This window comes from Gobio gobio, assembly GCF_949357685.1.
Source record: "Gobio gobio genome assembly, chromosome: 10".
Lineage (NCBI taxonomy): Eukaryota > Metazoa > Chordata > Actinopteri > Cypriniformes > Gobionidae > Gobio > Gobio gobio.
The window spans coordinates 52,513,176-52,537,956 of NC_137116.1; the positions used below are offsets into that span (position 1 = coordinate 52,513,176).

Sequence of the window (24,781 nt, forward strand, 5' to 3'; positions counted from 1 at the left end):
AAACAAACTAATAAATGACAACTCAAAAAATAAAACTCAAAATTATATAAAAACTGGAATTAAAATAAAAGCTATAAAATTCAAAATATGAATCAATACTATAATAGTATATAAATAATACTACTTATTATAATTGCATGCATCAACTACAAGTTAGTGTATTAACGTTGGCATTCCTAAAACTTAAAAAAAAAAAAAAAAATCAACAAATAAAATATAAACCTAAACTAAAACTATTCATTATAGAGAAAACAAACATGAATAAAACTTTAATTAATCATCAAATAACTATCTATAATAACAATAAATTGCAATACATTTTCAAACTTAAATCGACTGAAAAAAAAAAGATATATAGAAATATTTTTTTAAACAAACTAATAAAAATGACAACTCAAAAAATAAAACTCAAAATTAAATAAAAACTGAAATTAAAATAAAAGCTATAAAATTCAAAATATTAATCAATACTATAATAGTATATAAATAATACTACTAATTATAATTGCATGCATCAACTACAAGTTAGTGTATTAACATGGCATTCCTAAAACTTTAAAAATAAAAATAAAAATCAACAAATAAAATAAAAAACCTAAACTAAAACTATTCATTATAGACAAACAAACATGAATAAAACTTAAATTAATCATCAAATAACTATCTATAATAACAATAAATTGCAATATATTTTCAAACTTAAATCGACTTAAAAGTTTAACACTTACAAACCAAAAACAGAAAAATGCAATACTGCAATTAACTACCAAACAAAGCTTGAACTGAGTCTGTTAACTAAATTAACAACAGAAGCTTAATATTGAGATTCAGAACAAACCCTACCCAGAATGCTTGAGAAATATCAATACAGTGCTATAGGAATAACTAATCATTGAAACTCAGGCATGGCAGAGTTTGATGATGTCAAGGCTGCCACGAGCAGACGAGTGTCATCTGTGGTTCATCTGATAGTGTCCCGTTTTATCTGCGGCCTGAACATATCCCCTAAAGGCACAGAATAGCAGTCGCCACTTTCTCCATTGACTGAATTTGAAAAGGCCTGCCAATGTGCAAGTGATCTACTTAACTATAGTTCCTCTCTACATTGTTTGTGCAGTTGGTTATTTTACAGGTGGTGATAATTATACAAAGTGGTTGGCAGCTCCCTTGAATTTCCTTGGAAGTCGATCGGACACAAATGAGTTTCAGTGCCTCAAGAGCACAGCGGTGAATGCTCATCATCACCTATAATCTTTCAGCAACCAACCAAGTCAAGTCAAGTCAAGTCAACTTTATTTATATAGCGCTTTTAACCATGTAGATTGTTTCAAAGCAGCTTTACAGTGTTAAACAGGAAAATAATGCAGCATAATTTTATTCAGCTGTATAGCCATTCTGGAAAAATTTCAAGTATCATACAGTGACAGTGTGGGCTTTAGATCAATAATTTGATCAGTAATTTAGTTTAAATGGTTAATTTAGTTTATTATTTAGATGTATTTCGATGTTTAGTTGAAAAATTTAGTGTCCCCAACTGAGCAAGCCAAGCCAGAGGCAACAGTGGCAAGGAAACCAAAACCCCATTAGGTGACCTAATGGAGAAAAATAAACCTTGGGAGAAACCAGGCTCAGTCGGGGTGCCAGTTCTCCTCTGGCCAATTAACAAACAGCGTATTATTATTATTATTCTGGCAGTTTTACAGCTCGGAGGTCATAATAGATCAGAATATTCGAGGGACCGGGGGCAACATGCTGGAGACGGGTTTATTGAGGATGATGTTGATTAAATAATTACCACTAAACCAAACCTTTAGAAAACTCATCCTACTTAAAAGATGTTTTCAACTACTAGTACATACTAATATTTTCCTATTTTTTATGTTTAAGTAAATATTTTCATACCCGTTTTATAAAAAAAATTACATAAAATTAGAAATATAACATTTTTAAATATTTTTATAAAAAAATATATTTTGACCATAAACACATGCACTGCCTTTCAAAAGTTTGGGTCAGTTTTTTTAAATAAATTAATACTTTACTTGATCATGGACACATTAAATTGTTCAAAAGCAGCTTAAGATTTGCCACAGGAATAAATTACATTTTTAAATATATTAAAACGCAGAAAAACTTTGAAATTATAATAACACTTCACAAAATTACTGTTCTAACTATATTTTTGGAAGTCTTTTGGAGCAAAACATTGAAAAAAAAAAATCTTAAGAAAAAAAAGGCTAATCTAAAAAATAAAAAATTTATATTAAATTGTGTGCATAATTTAATTTCCACTTTTTTTTAATATATTTTTTATTTTGTTCTTTATTTTTATTTCCTTTTAATTTCCTTTTAATTCCTATTATAACTATTATACTATATATATTTTTATTTTATTCACTTATAACCATTTTAACTTCATTTCTGTGTAAAGCACTTTGAATTGCCACTGTGTATGAAATGTGCTATACAAATAAACTTGCCTTGCCTTGCCTTAAAGTCACAATATGTAATTTTTCGCCGCTAGAGGTTGCTTATTCAAAACAAAGGCATAGCTTGATGACGCCATGATTTCGCTGAGCTTTTATTATTATGCCGCAGGCGGCCGCTTCTGCTTCTTCCGTTTTATCATATTAGAAACATTTGAGTGTGCTGAAAGTTATGTTTTAATGCTACTCTGTGCTTTCGCTCTGCAGCTACTATGAGACGCTTGTTGCACACTGAAGTGAGCTGGATAATATTAGGCATGATAAAACATGGTACTCGCAAGAAAACCAAATTTAAACAAATAAGATTAACTGTGTTGAGCGATATTACAATGATTCGTTTTCTGTGATGAATGTATCCAAACAGTTGCTCACCTGTCTAATAAAACACATAATATATTAAAGGGTCTTTGGTGTTTCCATGGTTTCTACAAATCGAGGGTAATGTGGGTATGATGTCATTGATATGAATATTCACGTCCTGGTTAAAATTGCAAATTTTTCTGGATTTAAACATTCTTGGAAACATTTGGGATAATGCAAGTACACACAAGTCACAAAATATATAACATTGATCTAGTGGGTTTCTAGATATTTTAATCTTACATATTGTGCCTTTAATAGGGTCCATAAGCTTTGTATCCATTTATATTTCTTACTACCATAAAAATACAAGGTCACTGAGCAACTCTAACTCAACTTTTTAAGTAAATACACTATTTTACTGGCATTTGGCACAAGACGAGTGTTAATTTTGGCACCCTGGCACATAGTCTGTAAATTCTAGACCTAATGTGAGACTCTGCCCTCTAGAGGTCAAATGCAAAGTTTGCAGCACTATGATAATGATATTTACAGTTTCACTGAGAACTGAGAGATGGATAACACCTAACAAACCAGAATGACTCATGAGAACATCCAATCATTACTAATGAAGCGCATGTGGGATTTTAACTAAATCACAAACAGGTTAGCATTCACTAAAGGAGCCATTTTAATTCTGTCATCATTTAGTCACTCACTTCATTATTTCGTTATTGAATTGAGGGACTCGAGTTCTGCTTACCAACTTATTTTGTGTTAGTCATAGACAACCACATGAGGGTGAGTAAATAATAACAGAATTTTATTTTTTTGGTGAACCTGTTCCTTTATATAGGACATTCATCATGATTCCCAGTCCAAATGTCCCGTCCACACTCCCTGTAGTTACACCATTGGTCATTAACCAGGTAGCAGGTAAAGATTACCACTAGATATGCCTTTGGGGTTATGAAAAACTTTACCAGTGGACCGGCGCTGCCATACACAACTCTCTCACCTCCTGCAGTTTCTCATTTTCCTCCATGTACTTCTTTGCAGCATCATTTGCTCCCTCCGCCTGCTTTTTAAAGGCTTCATTAGAGGCCATCAGTGTAGCCTGCTGAGACAGCAGTGTGGCCAGACGTCTCAGCAGCCTGGAGGGAGAAAAACAACAATATCATCAGACACAAGTGGATTTACTAAACAGTCAGTGTGTATCTGATCGTTACGGCTAACCGCTGCAGCCTACGCTGCCATTTCTGCATTGTACTGACAGATTTGGGCATAATTAGTAGTGCTTGCAAAGGCAAGGATCTCTATTACTATTATTTGAACAAACCCCTGAATCTAATTCGTCCCACACCGTTTGTGCTTCAGACATGAAGGATTCCTTAAAATTGGTGGCTTGTTTAGCAGGCATGTCCCGTTACTTTTCTATAATTTTCACCTGCCAGACAAAAAAAAAAAATTCCTATGCCATATCTAAAGACCAGAATATCATACGGATTTAATGGTGGGTCAGGGTTGCCAGGTTTTCGAAACAAAACCCGCCCAATTGCTACTCAAAACTATCCCAAAATAAGCCCAATCATGTTTCGGGGGGGAGGGGGGAGTTCTCTGCGTTTGAGGGGTAAAATATGTGTAAAATATGTGTTTTTTGGTAGGATTGCCTGCTAAAATTTGCTTTCCCAGGGCTTAATATCACATAATTGGGGACGCTTCAATCTGCGGACATGAAAAACAGCCCATGGCAACAGTGTTGAAGTAGCCCAATTCCGTGGGAAAACCGCAGACTTGGCAACACTGTGGTGGGTGCTTACTATCGACTAATTTTTTTGCTTCCTATTCCCAAACTACCCAAAAGACCCTAACAACAGAATAGCAATACTTTGGTTTACCAGTACTAATTTATGTTATTAAACATACAAAAATTATTAAAGTAGTCTGGATGCCAGACGAAATTTGCCTCGCCCACAACATTTGAGGTCAGGTAGTTCGGTCTGGACTTGATCCGTTGTGGAGCAGCTATGCTGGAACCAGAGCTGTTCGGACCAATTAAATTGTCAGGGCGGGCTTTATACGATGATGGACAGATGATCAACAGTAACGTAATCATCCACATCACCAAAGAGCGCTTGGGTTGAATGGGCCTCATTCATGAAACACAAGCAGAACGAATGTGTGTGTAAATCATTCGTAAAAGCCGTTCTGACGTAAATTTTCTGATTCACGAAAATGATCATATTTTCAAAATGTTAATTGGCACGAAAGAAACGTACACCTGCTCCCTACCCCGTGTAAATGGTGCGTAAAACATTTGAACGATGCAAACTGACGACATTGCATTTTGATGCACTATGTACCATAATAATATTTCAAGAGTTGATTTGCCCCGTCTTTTTTCTTCTTTTTTTTTACTGTTCAACGTTTGGTAATAGGCAGCGCTCGTCACTGTCACTTTTTACCAAGCTGTCCAATCACAGTGGAGGAGGTGCGTGACAAGAACTACACTGACTAATGTACACCGACTGAACAACAAAATTAGATGCTAGTAACACATTACTGCCATGGATATTCTGTATCATAGCAACCAAAGTATCTCAGCTGGAAAAACGCTGCCCTTGCAAAGCGCTTTCAAGTGCCATCAGCTGGCCGTTTTCAGAAGAGCTCCAGGCGTTTTTTAGCTGGCTAAAATGCTTTGATGGACACACGATAATTGAATATTTTGCTAGGCATATGGCCAATTACTCTCTTAGCATTTACGCAAAATACTGGAGCCAAACCTGAGAAAGAAGTCCAGATGTTTCCACAGCGTTCCTGGCCACATCATTTGCATTTGCAACTCATGGGTTATCAAATTATCACGGTTATCAATATTATCACGGTTTTGTTCAAACGAGATGAAAGTGTTCAAAAAGAACAGATGCACACACGTAAAACATTTCAACAAGTTTTATATTTGAAATTCAACAAACAACAAATAACTAAAGCAACTCTAAGCACTTTTTTAAGATAGATTCTGTGGGATTTATTTCCTTAATGGCCGTCGTCAATAGCAACGCATAACGCATAAATAATAATAATTTGTCGTAAATATAATCTCTAATATTATCTCTGTAAATATATTCTCAAGAAATATTCTCATCAGTGTTCAGCTATGATGCATTTAAATCAGCATATTTTGTGTTAGAGCCCAAACAGTATCCAAGTGAAATAATGCATATCCATATTTCCATATGATTTGACAGTTTATTTGATTAAATATCAAAATGTGTGCATCATACCTGACACCTAGATGAACACTTTACAGTCAGTTTTATGACTCATTCTCTTCAAATGCTATTGAAGTTTGAAACGTGCATAACGTTACCAATGTTGTGTGTAACTTTACAGACGGTCCCTAAATTCACCAGCGTTATGCCAGTCATGTCAGATGCGCTGTGGTTCTGCTGTGTTTTTTTAAACCATTTTCGCTGCTGAAATAGAACAAAAACAGTCAACCTCTGTATGATGAGAGAATCTCTTGCGTACATCGCACATTTATCTCTGCTTTGAGTGTAATGTTAGATTTCAGCGTGTGACAGCGGCGCGCGCTCTGAACATAACTCCGCTAATCTGAACGCCTCTGATTATGAGACATTGCATTTATAAACTCAATAGAAACACGTGTTTATAATGCGCAACGCGATTATAACAGATGGCTTTTGAGAAGACTATTATAAGTTCAACAGCCAGAGTAACTAGTGTGCAGCCGAAATAACGTTACACCTGCAAATGGTGGTTGTTAATGTCAAGCCCTGATTATTATCCCTTAAATGTCACCCTAGTCTTGATTGAATTTGTTCGTTCGCTTCACATTATAATTTGCCTGACGTAGTTTTGGTATTGAGGTCAAAGTCCACTTGCCTTGCGTTAGTAGTTTTGAAGTGTTTTCCCCATTACAGTGACTTTCTTCTGGCATGTTCTGCAGACAGGGTGACCATCTTAGATTAAGTTTCCCTCAGGACTTTTGTAAAAGCCAAAATATGACAACACCTCAGATTTGGTCCTTTTAGAGGGCTGAACAATCCCCCGAGTGCTGTCACTGCCTTCTGACATTTCTTCTCATTCAGAAAACAGCGCTGCGTCTGCGCCAGACTGACGCTGACTGGACAAGACTTACCGCGAGTTTTCACAACCGTGATAATCACACGCGGTTTTAATGATAATAAAATTTTTAACGATATTACTAACCGTCACTACATTTTATCGTGGTTTATCGTGATACCGGTAATCGTTTCATCCCTACTCATGGGCAGGGATTATGCTAATTATGATTTTAGCGCGCACGCGCATTCCTATTTACGAATGTTTGGAATTCATTAAAATACACACGTTTAACTACCGAATCCGTGGTATACAAAGCGTTTTATGAATCTGGAGGAGAGTTTTCGTAAAGGTCCATTTTACACACAAATTACTCAGAATTTGCTCATATATTTACGAACGTTTCATGAATGAGGCCCCAATGTTTACTAGGGCTGCGCAATATATCGAAATTATCGAAATAACGCAAATGTACATATCGCAATATGCATATCAGCTTTCCTGTAGCTCAAACAATAGAGCGTGGCGCTAGCAACGCCAAGGTCATGGGTTCGATTCCCAGGGAAAGCAAGAACTGACAAAAATGTAAAAATGTGTACCTTGAATGCAATGTAAGTCGCTTTGGATAAAAGCGTCTGCCAAATGCATAAATGTAAATGTAAATGTAAATATCACAAGGGCACGCAATATCTGAATGATTTTAATAAGATACTTCAACATTGCGAAAAGTGTACGCTTTAGGTTGATACATATATCAGAGAATAGACTGAGCACACGACTTTTACTTATGTGACTTGCTTGACGTGAAAAAGAGTTATTAAACGCAATAACTTGCGAAAAACAACTCCTTGCAGTCTCGCGCTGTCTGACACACACACACCGAAACGTGCACACAAGCCCTTCTTTTTTTCGTGTCTTGTTACACACTTGAACTGTCAAAATCAAATACACACACAGTTGTGTCAAAATGGCTGTCTTGATGAGTATTCATGTAAACAAAAAGTCGGTTATGCGTTAAGTGAAAGATATCAGTTGGGGAAAGAAATAGATTTTACACACTTAAAGCAATATCGTATCGCATATCGAATATCGCATTATTTAACAAGGATATCGCATACCGCATTTTTCTTTAATATCGCACAGCCCTAGTGTTTACTAAACGGAGAACTTGTTCGTATATGCATTCACCTTTACTATTTCTCTCAAAAATGATGATCGTGTTGGTAAGTACTCCGTGTATCCTTAAATTCTTTTTACAACACCGTCAAAGATCGTTTACACTCATCTTCTTTTTTCCAATTAAAAAAAGTTGACGGCTCACACATACACTCAGAGGAACGCACAGAGTAACGGCCGAGCTCAATATTTTGACTGAATAATACGATTTCTTTCTCATGGAAACTTCATAGTATGCCTCCTGAACACTTTCCATATATGCTGCGCGTCTCCCTGTATAATATCCTTTTTTGTGAAGTTTTAGCTTGATCGCCATTCACTGTCATTATATGGACTACATTACATTAGATTACATTGCATTCAAGGTACACATCTTACATTTTGTCAATTCTTGCTTTCCCTGGGAATCGAACCCATGACCTTGGCGTTGCTAGCGCCATGCTCTACTGTTTGAGCTATAGGAAAGCTACGGCTTTTACCCTTTTTATTTCAGGGTGAACTATCCCTTTAAGATTGCTATGAGTCTTTTATCTTAGCTTTTGAATGATCCACACATTTGTGTCATCTCGGCTTGATTATTGTAATTCCCTCTATATTGGAATTAGTCGATCAAACTTAAATCGCCTGCAGATGGTTGAAAATGCAGCTGCCAGACTTCTGACCGGCACCCGCAAATTTGATCATATCTCCCCTGTATTATGCTCTTTGCACTTGCTCCCGGTCTGTTTGAGTTTAACATTTTCCTCTGTTTTTAAAGCTCTAAGTGGAACGGCTCCTGAATATCTCTGTGATCTGTTAAACCCAAATACATCCGTTAGATCTCTGAGGTCAACAGAGCAAAGGGTGTTGATGGTTCTGAGATCCAGACTGAAGTTGAGGGGTGACCGTGCCTTTTCTACGGTGGCCCAGTAGTGCACAACACAACAAAATTTAAAAAGCATACATAAGTTCACAACACAACGAAATAAATCCACAACACAACGGAATGAAACCATAACACAACGAAATCAAGACACAACACAACGAAATCAAGTCACAACACAACAAAATCAAGTCACAACACAAAGCAAAATCCACAACACAACGAAAAGTCCACAACACAACGAAATAAATCCACAACACAACGAAATCAAGCCACAACACAAAGAAAAATCCACAACACAACAAAATCAAGCCACAACACAACGAAAAATCCACAACACAACGAAATAAATCCACAACACAACGAAATCAAGCCACAACACAACGAAAAATCCACAACACAACAAAATCAAGCCACAACACAACGAAAAATCCACAACACAACGAAATAGCCACAACACAACGGAAATGCTCCCGACCACTAGGGGACTCTCGGAGTGCGGTAAAGTTAGTTTTCCTTGCCTTGTTCTATATAGATTCGCCAATCTCACAAATATTTAAACACTACGGTCAGTTTTAAGTGTGCAGTTGTATATCGACATGAAATATCAATTAAAAATCACTTACGTGCATAATAGCTGCATATTTATACTCGAGAACGCTTTGACCCGCTGCCTCGGCGCTAAGGGAGCGTCTGCCAATTCCACCAAGTTGAAAAATAATTTGTATGAATTAAATTAACTTTTTTTTAAATTTTCAAATTCCAATGTTGTGTTGTGCATTATTAAGTCAGTTTTACCAATACAATCAAGCTGTGGAATTTTAACATGTCTGTTTTTAAATGTTAAAAGTAATTTTAATTCATACAAATTATACGTTTCAACCAATTGGTGGAATTGGCAGACGTTCCCTTAGCGCCGTGGTATCGGGTCAAAGCATTCTCGAGCATAAATATGCAGCTATAATGCATGTAGGTGATTTTAAATTAAAATTTCATATAGATAAACAATGGTTAGCCTACATACTGTTAAAACTAATTGTGGTATTGATTTCTTTGTAAGATTGCCGACTCTATAGAACAGTGCAAACTTTACAGCGCTCCGAGTGCCCCCGAGTGGTCGGGAGCATTTCCGTTGTGTTGTGGCTATTTCGTTGTGTTGTGGACTTTTCTTTGTGTTGTGGCTTGATTTCGTTGTGTTGTGGCTTGATTTCGTTGTGTTGTGGATTTATTTCGTTGTGTTGTGAACTTATGTATGCTTTTTAAATTTCGTTGTGTTGTGCACTACTGGGCCACCGTACTTTTCAATTGCTGGGACAAAATTGTGGAACAGCCTCTGGTTTACATCAGATTAGTCTCTTCAGAATATGAATTTAAAAACATATTTCTTACCCAGGCTTATAACTGTCCCTAGAGTATAAGGATGTGTCTCTCATCAGTGTGTTTTTATAACAGGCTCTCTTGGCCAGGACTCCCTTGAAAAAGAGATTTTAAATCTCAATGGGATTATTTCCTGGTAAAATAAAGGATAATGAAAAAAATGAAAAATATATACATTCTCCTCCTTCCTATTCCTATTGCATTGTGGTCTAAACTGTGGTCTAAATTTATATTTAATTTCTCTGTCTTTTTTAGTAAGATTTGTACAACTATACAAATTTTGGTCAACTACTGTTGTTTTTATTGTGCTTATAAATACATTTTGATCATATTAAATAAATGCACCATGGATTTCAGAATATGAGCACTTTGACACACACATAACTTCATTTGAATAACATATGGCTCATTTTAACACGCAAATCTTAAAGGGAGGAGTCGATGCCGAGCATAAATGCCTGTCTGACATTTCTATAGCCTGCGGGAATAACATCTATCCACTTCAGGACAAATGATCCAGTCCAAAATCAGAGATTGGGTTACTTAGCATCACTCCTGAAGCATGCGCGACAATTCTAGGAAACATCAATAATCATTAATCACCGCCGGTAGATGGCATGACAAAAAATTGCATAAACAAATGGGTCATTACCGCTTGACCATAGGCAAATATCAAATGGTTTTTGCCAACCTGAAGCCAGTGTATAACTTTTGGCTATTCTCCTCGCTTAACATGGTCAGTCGTCTAAAATTACAATTTCATAAAGCCAGATGAGCTGAGAGATGCAGGCTGATGACATCTGAACCGTGTGCTTGAATGCAGAGTCTAAAGGCGGCATGCATCGCATTCATGTCAATGCCCACATGCGTAAAAGGGTTCAAGGTTTTGTAAAAGGCTGCTGGGACCAAAATGCAGATTGGTTTAACCATGGACAGCCACAACTTGCATAAATGCAAGAGAAGCCCAAACCTTGGTCAAACGCTCTGTATGAGGTAACAAGGTGATCTGAGGTGACCTGCATTCACTTTAACCCTTTAAGCACTGATGCCATTTTTAGAGAGTGACAATACACAAAAGTAGAGACTCATAACTCCAAAACTACAGCAAGGAGAGTCAAAAAGTAGGTATTGTTTGATGGAAAACTCTAAATTTGTAGAAGAAAAAAAAAGTTACATTTGGCCACTGACGGTACACTTTTTATAGGGTTTATAGGGTTAACATTCTGTGCTTTAAACATTTTTATTGGTCAAATGAGACATACAAATAATTTTTCTTTAGTGTACATGCTTAAACAGTACAGACATGTAGTGAATAATCCTGTTCAAAAATAATAATTTTCGTTAAAATCATAGTACATTAAGGGCAGTGCATCAAATACTGCATACAAATACTAATTTAACAATTTAAAAATATATTTTCTTAAATCAGGGATGCAAACGGGTGAGGGGTAAAAAAGGTGAGACCATTGCGTGGATAGAGAAAACCTTCTCCGAGGTCAGGACACTTTTTTAAAAAATATATTTACTTTTAATGCTCATTTCTAGTCACTATTAAGTATCTTTGCATCTGCCTGAAAACAAATTCTAACAGGTAAGAACTAAAAAAGTTTTTGTTTTTTATGTAGGGCAAAACAACCCTTTATAAAACACTCAAATAACACTCAAAACTGAAAACTGAAGATCCCACGGGGGACAAAGGCATCAATATGGGATACTTTGTACACCACCTCTTAAGACCCTTAAACCCTATTTCTTCTGACGTTTAGCCACCAGAATTTCAAGGGCCCGCTTCCTTTGTTTTGCTGCATGTCTCAATCTTGGCCGTTTTTCTTTGACGCATTTATTTTTATTTATTTATTTTTATTCACTTCACAAAACAAGAAAATAAAATAAAAAGATCAGCTTGAACAGACAAAAAAAAAAAACACTCTCTCATCGGATCTATGCAAATCTCGTAGGTGACCTATTTTGATCTCAAAAAGGTGAATTCTAACCTAAAGGTTATTTATGTTAAATAAAACAAAGAAATATATTTATATTTAGAGAGAAATGTGCTAAAAAGCCATGAAGGTAATTCAACAAAAATGTATGCTCCTAAAAATAGGCTTCTGTAGGCAACCTCTAATCATTTTTGGGGGTGAAAAATGACCTAAAATATTAGATAATTGCGCAATAAAAAAAAAAGTGTCATGAATACTTGATCACATTTAAATGCAGATTATTAGAGTTTTTCAGATGACAATGATTAGTTATAAGAAGATAATATCAGATTAAATAAAGACAGAACATTCTTAAAGGATTAATTTACTAGAGAAGCAAAACGGCATAAAAAAAGAAGAAAACTTGAATGCAGTTGTATTTTTCTTACCCCATTAGCAATGTTTGCCAGTAGGGTATGACAAATAAACTTAATTCAAGATCTATTCTCTGAAAACAAGTTATTTTTGCGGTGTTTGCTGTCATGTTTGCTTTAATTACAGAACAGCGAGCCTCCTGCATCCTGACACGGATGAAGCACATGTCAAACCGTCATGCGCTGCTTCAATCACCTTTGTGGCATCTACGCGTTTGCTGCCAAGGTGGAAGAGGTCCATTTTGTAACAAGAGTCATGGCCTTTCGGCCAGTGAGAATGCCATGAACACTGGCTAAATATAATACCCGTCACCAGTTGCTTGATCACATGTCCTGCAGCTGTCTGTGTGATTACGAAAACGACACTCAAGCCCAGCAGTCAGGGGAAGTAGTATCCCTAATGGATGTAGTGGTCATCCAGCAGGATATAAATAACATGCCATTCAAAGAAAATATGGTGAAACCCCTGTAAGGAAAAACTATGCAGAGCTGGGAGACTCTCAAACGTTGCGTATAGTGTGCAACAACAAAACCGGCCAATCGTGTTGCGAGAAGTTAAGTACCCACGGATGAGGTTTGTGAATGGAAACAGTGTGGGAGACCCCTAACCGGCTCAACATAAGATTCTTTCCATGTCTACTGTAATATAGCGACATATTCTGCTCTCTGTCTGCCCCACACGTACACAACTCATTCACCTTTCACGACTATAAATAAAGGCACTGTCTCCAACAAGGTGGAGATGCCAGATGAATTTGTGCTAGTAAAATCAGTAACTGCCATGACAGGTAAGTATTTTATGCAAACAGAATAGTAAGCAGGATAAATAAGCAAAGCAGGCCAGGAGTTAAGGGGAGGGACTACACGCTAATGATTTTGGTAGGATTGACTCTTGAACTAGCAAACTTTCAGAGAACATACAAAATAACATCCAACAATGTTTATCAAGACTTTGTATGACCTCTTCCAGTTGGCACTGGTGCTCATCTCTCCATTGTGACTGACATCTTGCACCTAACAAAAGCAGTTTCCTCATGTCTAACTAACTTTAAGGGGGTCATAAAATGCATTTTCAGATCTTTATATTAAGTTTCTGTAGGTTAGCCTATGAAGTTTTTTGCATAAACGTTTTTTAATGTTGGTAAAAATGTAAATTTTCACTCATTTCAACACTTCATTTCGAGGGGCATTAAATATTTCAGAAATCCAAGTAAATGGCCAGTGCTGTGATTAGCCAACTTCAAATCACACTGTATCTATGCCCACCTCCACAGAATGTGTTTTGATGCTCAAGATGGCCGGTGCTAGACTAGAAATCTAGACGCACCCTAGCGGTAGGGCTGTGCGATATTGAAGGTAAATGCGATATGCGATATCCTTGTTAAATAATACAATATTCGATATGCGACACGATATTGCTTTAAGTGTGTCAAATCTGTTTAAATTATATTTTAAAAAAATATTTAAGAAATGAGAATGATACCATTTTTGTGTTTCACATTCTTTCTGGGAAAAGAAAGCATCGCTACAACTTCTGAAAGTGACCAGCAGTGTTTGAGCTAAAATTAATGTCACAAATCTGACAATATAATTTTGACATCAATGAAAACAAACAAAACATGTAATGCCAATATTTAAATACCAAAAACTCTTTGCTTGACTTGGTAATATATAGTTATATCAACCTAAAACTTAACATCAAGAACATCCAGGTAAACAAAGACACCTGAACTAGGGGTGGACGATTATTTCTGTTATTTTAATTTATCTTTGTTATTAAAAATAAGAACTAAAAACAGTAGTCTTCGCATGAATTAAATATACACTGATACATAATAAAGCTACAAAGGTTTTTCAGCCAAAAGCACTGAGTGATTTTCTCTTTCTTTTGTTGTTTGACAGACAGCGGCAGGTTTACTGTATTAGCAGGTTTACAGTATTAGCAGGTTTACTGTATTAGCAGGTTTACAGTATTAGCAAGTTTACAGTATTAGCAGGTTTTCACAAGACCTAATGCACGGATCCTATTGACACGCATTCAGTTTCTTTCCCCAACTGATATTGTTCACTTAAAGCATAACCGACTGTGTTTACATGAATACTCATCAACCATTTTGACATAACTGTGTGTGTATTGACAGTTGGAGTGTGTAACAAGGCACGAAACACTGAAGGGATCACACACTTTCAGAGAGGCGGCTTGTGCGCACGTTTCAGTGTGTGTTTCAGACAGCGCAAGACTGCAAGGAGTTGTTTTTCGCAAGTTATTGCGTTTAATAACTCTTTTTAATGTCAAGCAAGTCACATACGTAACAGTCGTGTGCTCAGTCTATTCTCTGATACATGCGCCGACCTAAAAAATAGCCTATTAAAATCCTTCAGATATTGCCTGCCGTTGCGATATGCATATCGCGATATGAACATTTGCGATATTTAGATCATTTCTATATATTGCGCAGCCCTACCTAGCGGCAGCAAATATAATTTGCAGTCAGGGTAGTCTAGCAACTCTCCGTTGGCTTGCGAGCTGGAAAAACCAAACTCTAGTCAGGCCAATCACATCGTGTATAGAGTCGGTGGGCGGGCTTAACATAATGACGGCAGAGTTGCGGCGGTTCCGCGTGTTTCTTGAAAACAAAGAAGCTGGCGAACAGACAGGAACCATCTTGGAAAACAGTCTCGACAAGTCGAGCCACATGCGCTGTGCTAAGTGAGCTGGTCGATAGGAATTAAGTTCAGCTTAGCACAGCGTTCGTGGCTCGACTCGTTGAGACTGTTTTCCAAGATGGCTCCTGTCTGTATACGCGTAATGTTCTGTCTTTATAAAGTAGCTTCTTATTAAACTGTTTGTACACTTACAAAGTTCTCAATGCTTTGGTTTGCATGTATGGTTATCCTTCTCATAACGCGACCAGTACACTCTGTTATAGTGTTGTGAAAAGTACCAACCGCGATACCAAGTCGGTACTGAATTTTTTTAAATGTGACGCTTTGAGCGTAATCGTAAACACCTCTGACTGACCATCGTGCTCACACGCTCATCAAATATGTCTGTGATCGGCTACAATGACCAGCGCTTCAAAAACATGTTGTGAATATAAATCAATGACGCTTTTACAAAGCGCTTACACAGATACACACAGGACCGTTTGAATGCAGGCGTCTACCAGCCTAACGGTCTGCTGGTCAACGCCTGCTTGTGTTTTCAGACGCTCCTGCTCCCGCTTTCAAACGCTCCCATGCATTCTTCATTGCAGCCAATCACAGACACATCGGATGAGTGCATGAGCACAATGGCCAGTCAGAGGTGTTTATGATTCCAGCTCAAGAGCGCTCAAAGCGTCACATTTTTTAAATTTCAGAACCGACTTGTTATCGCGGTCGGTACTTTTGACAACACTACTCTGTTATGTCAGTAATATAACCTTTGACCTAATAGTATCACCGATAAACATTCTAACAGAACATTTGTTATGACACAAGTAAGCTATTTGTCTTGAATATCCTCGAGTCGGTGAATGGTCTCATTTAAGTGACAGATGAGGTCAGCAGTGATGGGCTACATTGACAGTGGAGAAATATTATGCAAGATGAGGACAAAACCTACTGAAAGCAGATGTAGTTGTACACCCAGGGTCCTAAATTAACACTTGGCAAGTGCTTGATGAGAGTGAAAAAGGTGTTTGGGGAGTAAATATGTCATTTGGCAGCTGGCTGGTAATTTTTGTAGGCACTGCAACATAACACATGGTCCAAATCAAACAGCTTGCGCATCTTTTTTGAATATATACTCCTCTGGCATAGATTGTGCAGAACCCAATGACCCTGTTCTGAAAGCCAGGCTGATGCTCTGTTTATAAGCTTGTCCAGAAAATCTGTTGGGAGCCATCAACTAAAATAAAGTCAGGCCGTGTAACTGATCGTGTTCAGAAAACCCGTGCCAAAGCGAGACATGTTGAGGTGGGTAAAATACAGACACTCACAAACACAGGAGCAGAGCGAAGCCGGCGATGTATTCGTTCCTCTGGGCTCTGAACAGCTTCATGTGGATGTGCTCGATGGCCACAGGGTTGTTGCTCAGATCCACTTTCTCTGCCACACTGTATTTTCTCACTTCTCTAAATGCATCTGTAAAGGCAGAAACACCATTTTTTCCTTCATAAATCTAGTTCATTCCATGCAAAAGTCAGAGAGAATTTGCATATCTTTAACGTTTGTAGGGCTGTCAAAATGTATGTATTAGCAATTAAATAAGTTAATTATTGCATATACTTCTGAAAGAAGTCTCTTATGCTCAGAAAGACTGCATTTATTTGATCAAAAACACAGTAATATTGTACAATATTATTACAATTTATAATAACGGTTTTCTCTTTGAATATATTTTAAAATGTAATTTATTCCTGTGATCAAAGCTGAATTTTCAGCATCATTACTCCAGTCTGTCACATGATCCTTCAGAAATCACTCTAATATGATGATTTGCTGCTCAAGAAACATATTTTATTATTATGTATGTTGAAAACAGTTTAAAGGATTAGTTGAACTTTTGCTGATCATTTACTCACCTCAAGATGTCCATGTCTTTCTTTCTTCAGTCGAAAAGAAATGAAGGTTTTTGATGAAAACATTCCAGGATTTTTCTCCATATAATGGACTTCAATGGGCTCCAAACGGTTCAAGGTCCAAATGACAGTTTCAGTGCAGCTTCAAAGGGCTTTAAACGATACCAGACGATGAATAAGGGTCTTACTATCAAAACGATCGGTTATTTAAAAAGAAAAAAAGAACGTTTACGTTTTATAAGCGCAAATGGTCACCTTGCTCTGTTCTGTGATGCGCGTTCGTGACGTCATCCAAGTGCAGCGCGAGCATCCACAGTTTCAATTGCTCAGGATTGTGTATAGGAAATCTATGGAAAGTCAAAACTTTCTGTCCTGACGAAAAATTTCTTTTTGGCTTTCTCATATTAAAACACCCAGGATACGCACAGGAAATGGGCATTTTAAACGATAAACTAACACAAAGACATTTGAATATGTGTGTATGGTCCTCCTGCACATTTGTAAACACTGACTCTGTACTTCCGCCTACGTCAAGCGTGACCTTTTCAACATAATTACGTATTACATGACGTCGCGAACGCGAACGCGCATCACAGAACAGAGCAAGGCGAGCATTTGTGCTTATAAAACTTAAACTTTTTTATTTATTTTTTAAATGGCTGATCGTTTGGCTAGATAAGGCCCTTTTTCATCGTCTGGTATCGATTAAAGCCCTTTGAAACTGCACTGAAACTGTCATTTGGACCTTGAACGGTTTGGAGCCCATTGAAGTCCATTACATGGAGAAAAATCCTGGAATGTTTTCATCAAAAACCTTCATTTCTTTTCGACTGCAGAAAGAAAGACATCTTGGATGACATGGGGGTGAGTAAATTATCAGCAAAAGTTCATTTAAAAGTCAACTAATCCTTTAATGTTGCTGTTAAAAAAACAAAGTAAAAAGCATTTATTTGAAACAGAAATTGTTATAATGTTGTGTTTTTTACAATATAAATGTGTGTACTGTCACTTTTGATCAACTGAATGTGTCTTTGCTTTGTTTGTTTTTTTCAAGCCTTACTGACCCCAAACTTTTAAACAGTAAATCTGTTATGACTTAATTGTTCATACATTTCATACTTTCTCCATATAATATAATGGTAACACTTTACAATAAGGTTCATTAGTTAACTACATTAGTTAACATGAACCAATAACGAACTGCACTTATAACGCATTTATTTATCTTTGTTAATGTTAACTTCAACATTTACTAATGAATTAGAAAATCTTGTTAACATTAGTTAATGCACTGTGAACTAACATGAACAGCTGTATTTTTATGAACTAACATTAACAAAGATGAACTAATGCTGAACAGATGTGTTGTTCAAGGTTAGTTCATGTTAACTAATGCATTAACTAATACAACCTTATTGTAAAGTGTTACCAATATAATGTACAAAATGTGTAACCCTGCCAAGCTGCTGAATACCAAATAAGTGTTAATATGTAATTGTAGACAATCATATGCTAATGAGCGCATTATGGCATGAATACAGTGATTATTTCTCATTGACCCAGTTAGTTGTAACTAATGGTCCATGTGGATTGGGGGCGGCTGGAATAGTATTTTTAAATAATACATTCTCTTTAACGTCATATTAACTTCATTGCCATGTGTTGTTAGTGTATGTGCATTTATGCAGTTAAGTTTAACCCTCAAGCATTACAGCCCTTAATCACGCCCTCGTGGACACATTTGGGCACGAAGGTCACAAGTGTGATTCCCACTTTTTTTTTTATAAATGTTATATCACCATCTTTGATAAAAATTAATTCTATCAATTTATGCTTTTTTGTGATTTTTGGGGTATTAATGAATTTATTTACCTCTAAAAGTACCATATTTTTTAATGTAAAATATGCTTATTTTTATGATATATTTAATATTTCTTTAACTTCAGTAAAAAAAAAAAACACATATCAGCAAGTCCAGAGAGCCAAAACCTAAAAATGTGGTGACTTTGGTGACATCTGGTGACCTATGATGGTATTAATTTCTTTTTAAAGCTAAAATATCAATAGCCACTAGATGGGCTAAACTCAGTAAACCAATGTTTTAACAATGTTTTTTTTTTTTTTTTTAATTGCCCAGTTATTGGCTTATATAATTCCTTTGTTTGTGTATGTGTGAGTGACAAAAATAAAAAAATAAAACTCACTCTGTTATAGGCTCATTCAATGGCTTTCAATGCAATGGTTTTGTGAATGTGTGTGTGTGTGTGTGTGTGTGTGTGTGTGTGTGTGTGTGTGTGTGTGTGTGTGTGTGTGTGTGTGTGTGTGTGTGTGTGTGTGTGTGTGTGTGTGTGTGTGTGTGTGTGTGTGTGTGTGTGTGTGTGTGTGTGTGTGTGTGTGTGTGTGTGTGTGCGTGTGTGAGAGTGTGAGTGTTTGCCACATTGAGAATGTTGTATAGGCTCACTCCTTCATTTATGTGTATGTATGATCTGCATTGTGTTGGATTTATTAATTTTTATTGGACAAATGTAAAAAAATATGCTCGGAATTACAGTTTTTTCCATTCATTCCTATGGGTGCCGATTTGTCCACGAAGGCGGGATTAAGGACTTTTTTTTTTTTTTTCAAGCACTTAACATTGTAGAATCGAGTCAATTTTTTTGTGTGTTCAGGTGGCAAACTTAGGAAAAGTAGCCAAGTCTTGTACCGCTCAGATTAAGGAAAGTATTAAAAAAACATTTTGCCCTCATTTGTCCAAAAGATGGCTTTAGGGTTAAACAAGATTGCTTAATGGGAACAATGCGGTATAAAGGTGTTTTCAATCTCACCTACGAGTAGAAAGACAAGGATACAAATGATGACGATGAAGGCTGTGTTTCCATATGTGGTAATGACAGTGACCAGCCGAGACTTGAAAAATTTGCTCCATCTACAAAGACAACAACAGAGATAACACCTTAATAAACAGAGGGCAAAAAGGCACACAAGATAACACTAATCTTTCTCAACAAGTGCAAAGAACATCATAAGAATCATAATTTTTTACTAGACACTTAAAAGGAAGCACAAACAAATGTTTTTGAGAAGCATTTTGTGTCTTTTTGAGGAGTTAAACAGATCTAAGAGAATGTTGTTTACCAAGTTCCCCAACCTGTCAATCTTTAAATTGATTAGAAGATCATGTGAATGCTCTCAAATTAAGAAAGGACTCCCTGTTGAACTTGAATAAAAGCATTGCACAGAATTTAATTATCCTGGTAGCACTGGAATCAAAACATCCAAATCAACAACCAAGAGCTCTGAGTAATTCTCGTTTTAGGGCTTTAACATAACAACACTATTTCGCAACAAATGAACATTTCAGTACTGGCAATACTCTGAGATATTTCCTGGAAGAGGCCTGTGTTGAAGAAAGCTGGCGTGAGAGAAGAAAATAAAAGGAACTTTTTCAGAACCTGACGACTATGCATTTCACCAACACATGAAACTCACCGTTTTGGGGAGATGAAGGGGACACATAGTAGTAGTACCGCAAATACCTCGGCATACAGAAACGTTGCGACGGCCGTCCACTGAAGGCTCATGACGGCTACCTGTAAGTCTGTGAGGACACATCAGTCAGTCTATATGATTAAATGCACATCAATTACCAGGCCCTGTTAAAGGGTTAGTTCAGCCAAAAATGAAAATTCTGTCATTAATTACTTACCCTCATGTCGTTCGACACCCGTAAGACCTCCGTTCATCTTCAGAACACAAATGAAGATATTTTAGTTGAAATCTGATGCCTCTGAAAGGCCTCCATTGGCACAATGTACGGTTCACTCTCAAGACCCTTAAAAGGTACTAAAGACGTCGTTACAAAGTCCATCTCACTACAGTGGTTCTACAATAACTTTATGAATCGGCGAGAATAGTTTTTGTGCGCAAAAAAAACCCTAAATAACGACTTATATAGTGATGACGATTTCAAAACAAGGCATCATGAAGCTTCGAAGCGTTATGAATCAGTGAGTCGAATCATGATTCGGATCGCGTGTCAATCCGCCAAACTGCTGAAATTTGGCGATTCAAACCGCTGAATCGACTCACTGATTCATAACGCTTCGAAGCTTCATGATGCCTTGTTTTGAAATCGTCATCACTATGCAAGTCGTTATTTAGGGTTTTTTTGCGCACAAAAACTATTCTCGTCGCTTCATAAAGTTATTGTAGAACCACTGTAGTGAGATGGACTTTGTAACGACGTCTTTAGTGCCTTTTAAGGGTCTTGAGAGTGTAAAGTGCATTGAGCCAATGGAGGCCTTTCAGAGGCATCAGATTTCAACTAAAATATCTTCATTTGTGTTCTGAAGATGAACGGAGGTCTGACGGGTGTCGAACGACATGAGGGTAAGTAATTAATGACAGAATTTTCATTTTTGGGTGAACTAACCCTTTAACATAATTTAGCATAAAGCATTTGACAGGCACACGATCTGGGCAAATATGGCCCGGTTTCACAAACAGTTCAATTAGGACATTTAAAGGGGTACTTCAGCGCTGGGAAGATGAATGTGTATTCAAACTGGGTCATTTATGTAGTAGAAATGTGAAATTATTTCAGAAGTTGGTGCCTTCTAGACTGAAAAAAGACAGAAAGTGTATTTTTGTCTCATGTGGATGAAAGACAACAACTCCCCGAATGCACTTGCTTCGCTTCCCTACACCGCCCCCAGCGTCATTTTGATCTTCATAATACAATAATTTAGTTCAGTTAGTGCAGTGTTTCCCAACCTTTTTTCAGTCATGGCACCCTTTGAAAATGTTCTCCATTTTGTGGCACCCCCTCGCATACGTTACGCTAGGGGTGTAACGGTACAGTTTGCTCACGGTTCGGTTTGTTTCACGGTTTTAGGTTCACAGTTTCGATACGGTTCAGTATTTGCTATGTTCAGGGAAAAAAGGACTACTGTCAAATAAAAATAAAGAAAATAATAAGAACAAATAATTTAAATACAAGCAGCAGCACAAATAAATACTATTGAGCAAATATACTAATAAAATAAACTATGCTTTTCAGGTTTTTCAGGTACGTCTAACATTAGTTTTCAGGTACAGAAATGTATCAAATGTAAAATATCATTGCATATTTGACTGTATAAATTAAAGATGAATCCTATTAAACTTACAAAAGCTATTCAATCAAGAGCAGTGCGTGATGTCCTTGTCTTTTGTTGTTTGACATTAAATAGACAACAAAACCCTTTTAATGGACTATATTAATGAACCCTTTCTCGACTATATTAAGTTTACTTAAGGCATATACAGACTATGTCTGCTAGAATACTCATCAAGATGGACATGTTGACATACTTTTTGTGTGAGTTTGTCCGTTCAAGAGCAAGACTTGAAAGAGAACTCAATATTTGCGCGCTGTGAGACGTTTGTAACCAAGCAGAGAGAGCAACCATAGACTACTATAGTAGGGGGAAAAATACTATGGTAGTCAATGGTTGCTCTCTCTGCTTTGTTACAAACATTCTTCTAAATATCTTCTTTTGTGTTCAGCAGAACAAAGAAACTCATACAGGTTTGGAACAACTTGAGGGTGAGTAAATGAAAACAGAATTTAAATTTTTGGGTGAACTATCCCTTTAATGCTAAATCGCTGAAGTAACCCTTTAAGTAGCTTTTATACACGTGCCTTAGACAAAAACATTACTGGTTTGCATCTTGAGACAAAACAATGGCACTGTTATATTCCATGATAAGTTGCTTTCAGTTAAAACAGCTCAAACATGCATTTTAGTCTTAAGCCTTGTTTGTAAAATCGGGAAACAAAATCCTTGGAGCGAAGTAAACTCATTCCTTTTATTTATTACCATGTAAAAAAAAAAGTAGACTCTCAAAACCTCTGGGGCCAGTTGTTCAAAAAGTCTAATCTGGATCAGAACGATCTGAATTTGGAAATCCCATGTTTTGCTGTTTACCTGAACAGCAAAACATGGGATTTCCAAATCCATCTTACTTTTGTGCCATTTTTTCAAAGGAAATTTGGATTTGATGACCCTGGTCCAGATACACACCTTTTCAGATGACCAAATCTGGATTACTAGTGCTCTACGGAGCCTCCAGAGGGACATGTTGATGGAAAAAATGAGATGGTGAAAAAAAAAAAAAAAATTCAATGCTTTTGTGCTGCGTGGCTTTCACCCGAGAAACTTTGTGTTCGCTCGCAGAGACCTTTTGAACGGTTCATCTCTTATGATTGTGCCAATGTAGTTTACAAACAGTGATAAAAAACACTTTAAATTAAATATAATATTTTTTGTTTGATATTTACAGCTGATTTTTTTGGCACCAAATTCTCTTTTATGCTTTACTGTAGCCTCATGTATACTTCTAATTTATTACTTTAACAGTTAAAAAAATTTACATGATAGATAAAAATGTCTTTTCTGACCAGTTTTATTACATTTGTGTTCCTGAAATCCACTGTTCTGCTGGGATCAGTATAATCCTGATTTTTTGGGATCAAAGGTATCCCACTCTTACTAAAAAAGTACAAATAAACTGATGATTTGATCCAGATATAAAACCAACATTGGATTTTGTGATCTAATCTGATTTCAAAATCCTTTTCCCTTTCTTCTTTTGATCAACCCATTTTCAAGATTTGAGCCAATCAGATTACTTTTGAAGGACTGGCCCCTGCTGAAGCTCATTCAATGATCAAAGTGAAACAACAGCACCATCTTATGTCTACACCAGAGAACCCCAGACACGACATGAGACTTTCTCTGAGGCCTTTACAGACTCAGACATGATCAAGAACCAATGCATGTCAAATACAAGGAGAAACTTCTTGGTTTTATAGTAAATCGTGTAAACTCACTTACTCATACAGAGCAAGTTTGCTCATTAAACAGAGAAAAAATAGCAAGACCAGGCATATTTAATCAATCAATTCATAATTGATTAGAAATTAAAGGCAGAAAATACTACATATAATTCACACCTAGCTGTTTTATAAATCAAGGGAGAAACGAACATTTGTTGACAGATCTTAATAAAATATAACGAATTACACATGTATTTCGTCAAGAACTGATTAGTTAGACTGGCTGCAAATGAGAACAAAATAAGACTTATACAACCAGATAAAAACATATATCTGTAAAATGTGTGAATAGTAGGAATACATATGTAAACAAACTTGCATGCAAAACATGTCTCGGTCAGAGCAGTTCAATTCGCTTTGTTATTTGAGGTACACACACAATTATTCGCATTCATGCAAGCCCCGATTTGATTTAAGAGAAATTAAATAAATAGCTGTATTAGAACTTACGGAATGTGAAGTAAAAGCAGTAATACTCGCAGAAAGGCCTACAGGAATCTGTCAAAACTTCTGCTGCACCCTCTCACACACTAATTTACTTCCGGTATACGTGCCAACTCACTCTACGGCATGACAACTTCCTGTGTCAACGCCGGGAACATTCTAGTATAAAAGTCTTTGTAAATGTTTGTTTCTCTGAAACAAAAGTTAAATGTGTCTAGAATAGTTATCCTAGTTTTCAGTGACAATGACATA

At 36.6% G+C, this 24,781-nt stretch overlaps 1 protein-coding gene across 3 annotated transcripts in view; it reads right to left on the reverse strand.

Moving 5' to 3' along the window:
* The window catches only part of bcap31 (B cell receptor associated protein 31), a 39,664-nt gene extending 14,994 nt beyond the window's left edge, over nucleotides 1-24,670 (reverse strand). The window contains exons 1-6 of one of the 3 annotated variants that reach the window (XM_079828144.1): nucleotides 24,536-24,637; nucleotides 23,271-23,313; nucleotides 20,695-20,803; nucleotides 20,031-20,131; nucleotides 16,624-16,768; nucleotides 3,805-3,940 (exon numbers count right to left, since the gene is read on the reverse strand). In XM_079828144.1, coding sequence (XP_079684270.1) covers nucleotides 3,805-3,940; nucleotides 16,624-16,768; nucleotides 20,031-20,131; nucleotides 20,695-20,786 — 474 coding nt within the window. In that variant the 5' untranslated portion in view covers nucleotides 20,787-20,803; nucleotides 23,271-23,313; nucleotides 24,536-24,637. Of the gene's footprint in view, nucleotides 1-3,804; nucleotides 3,941-16,623; nucleotides 16,769-20,030; nucleotides 20,132-20,694; nucleotides 20,804-23,270; nucleotides 23,314-24,535 lie in introns of all 3 variants that reach the window. The other 2 variants (XM_079828143.1, XM_079828145.1) reach the window with 2 other exon arrangements.
* Nucleotides 24,671-24,781: the final 111 nt, after the last annotated feature.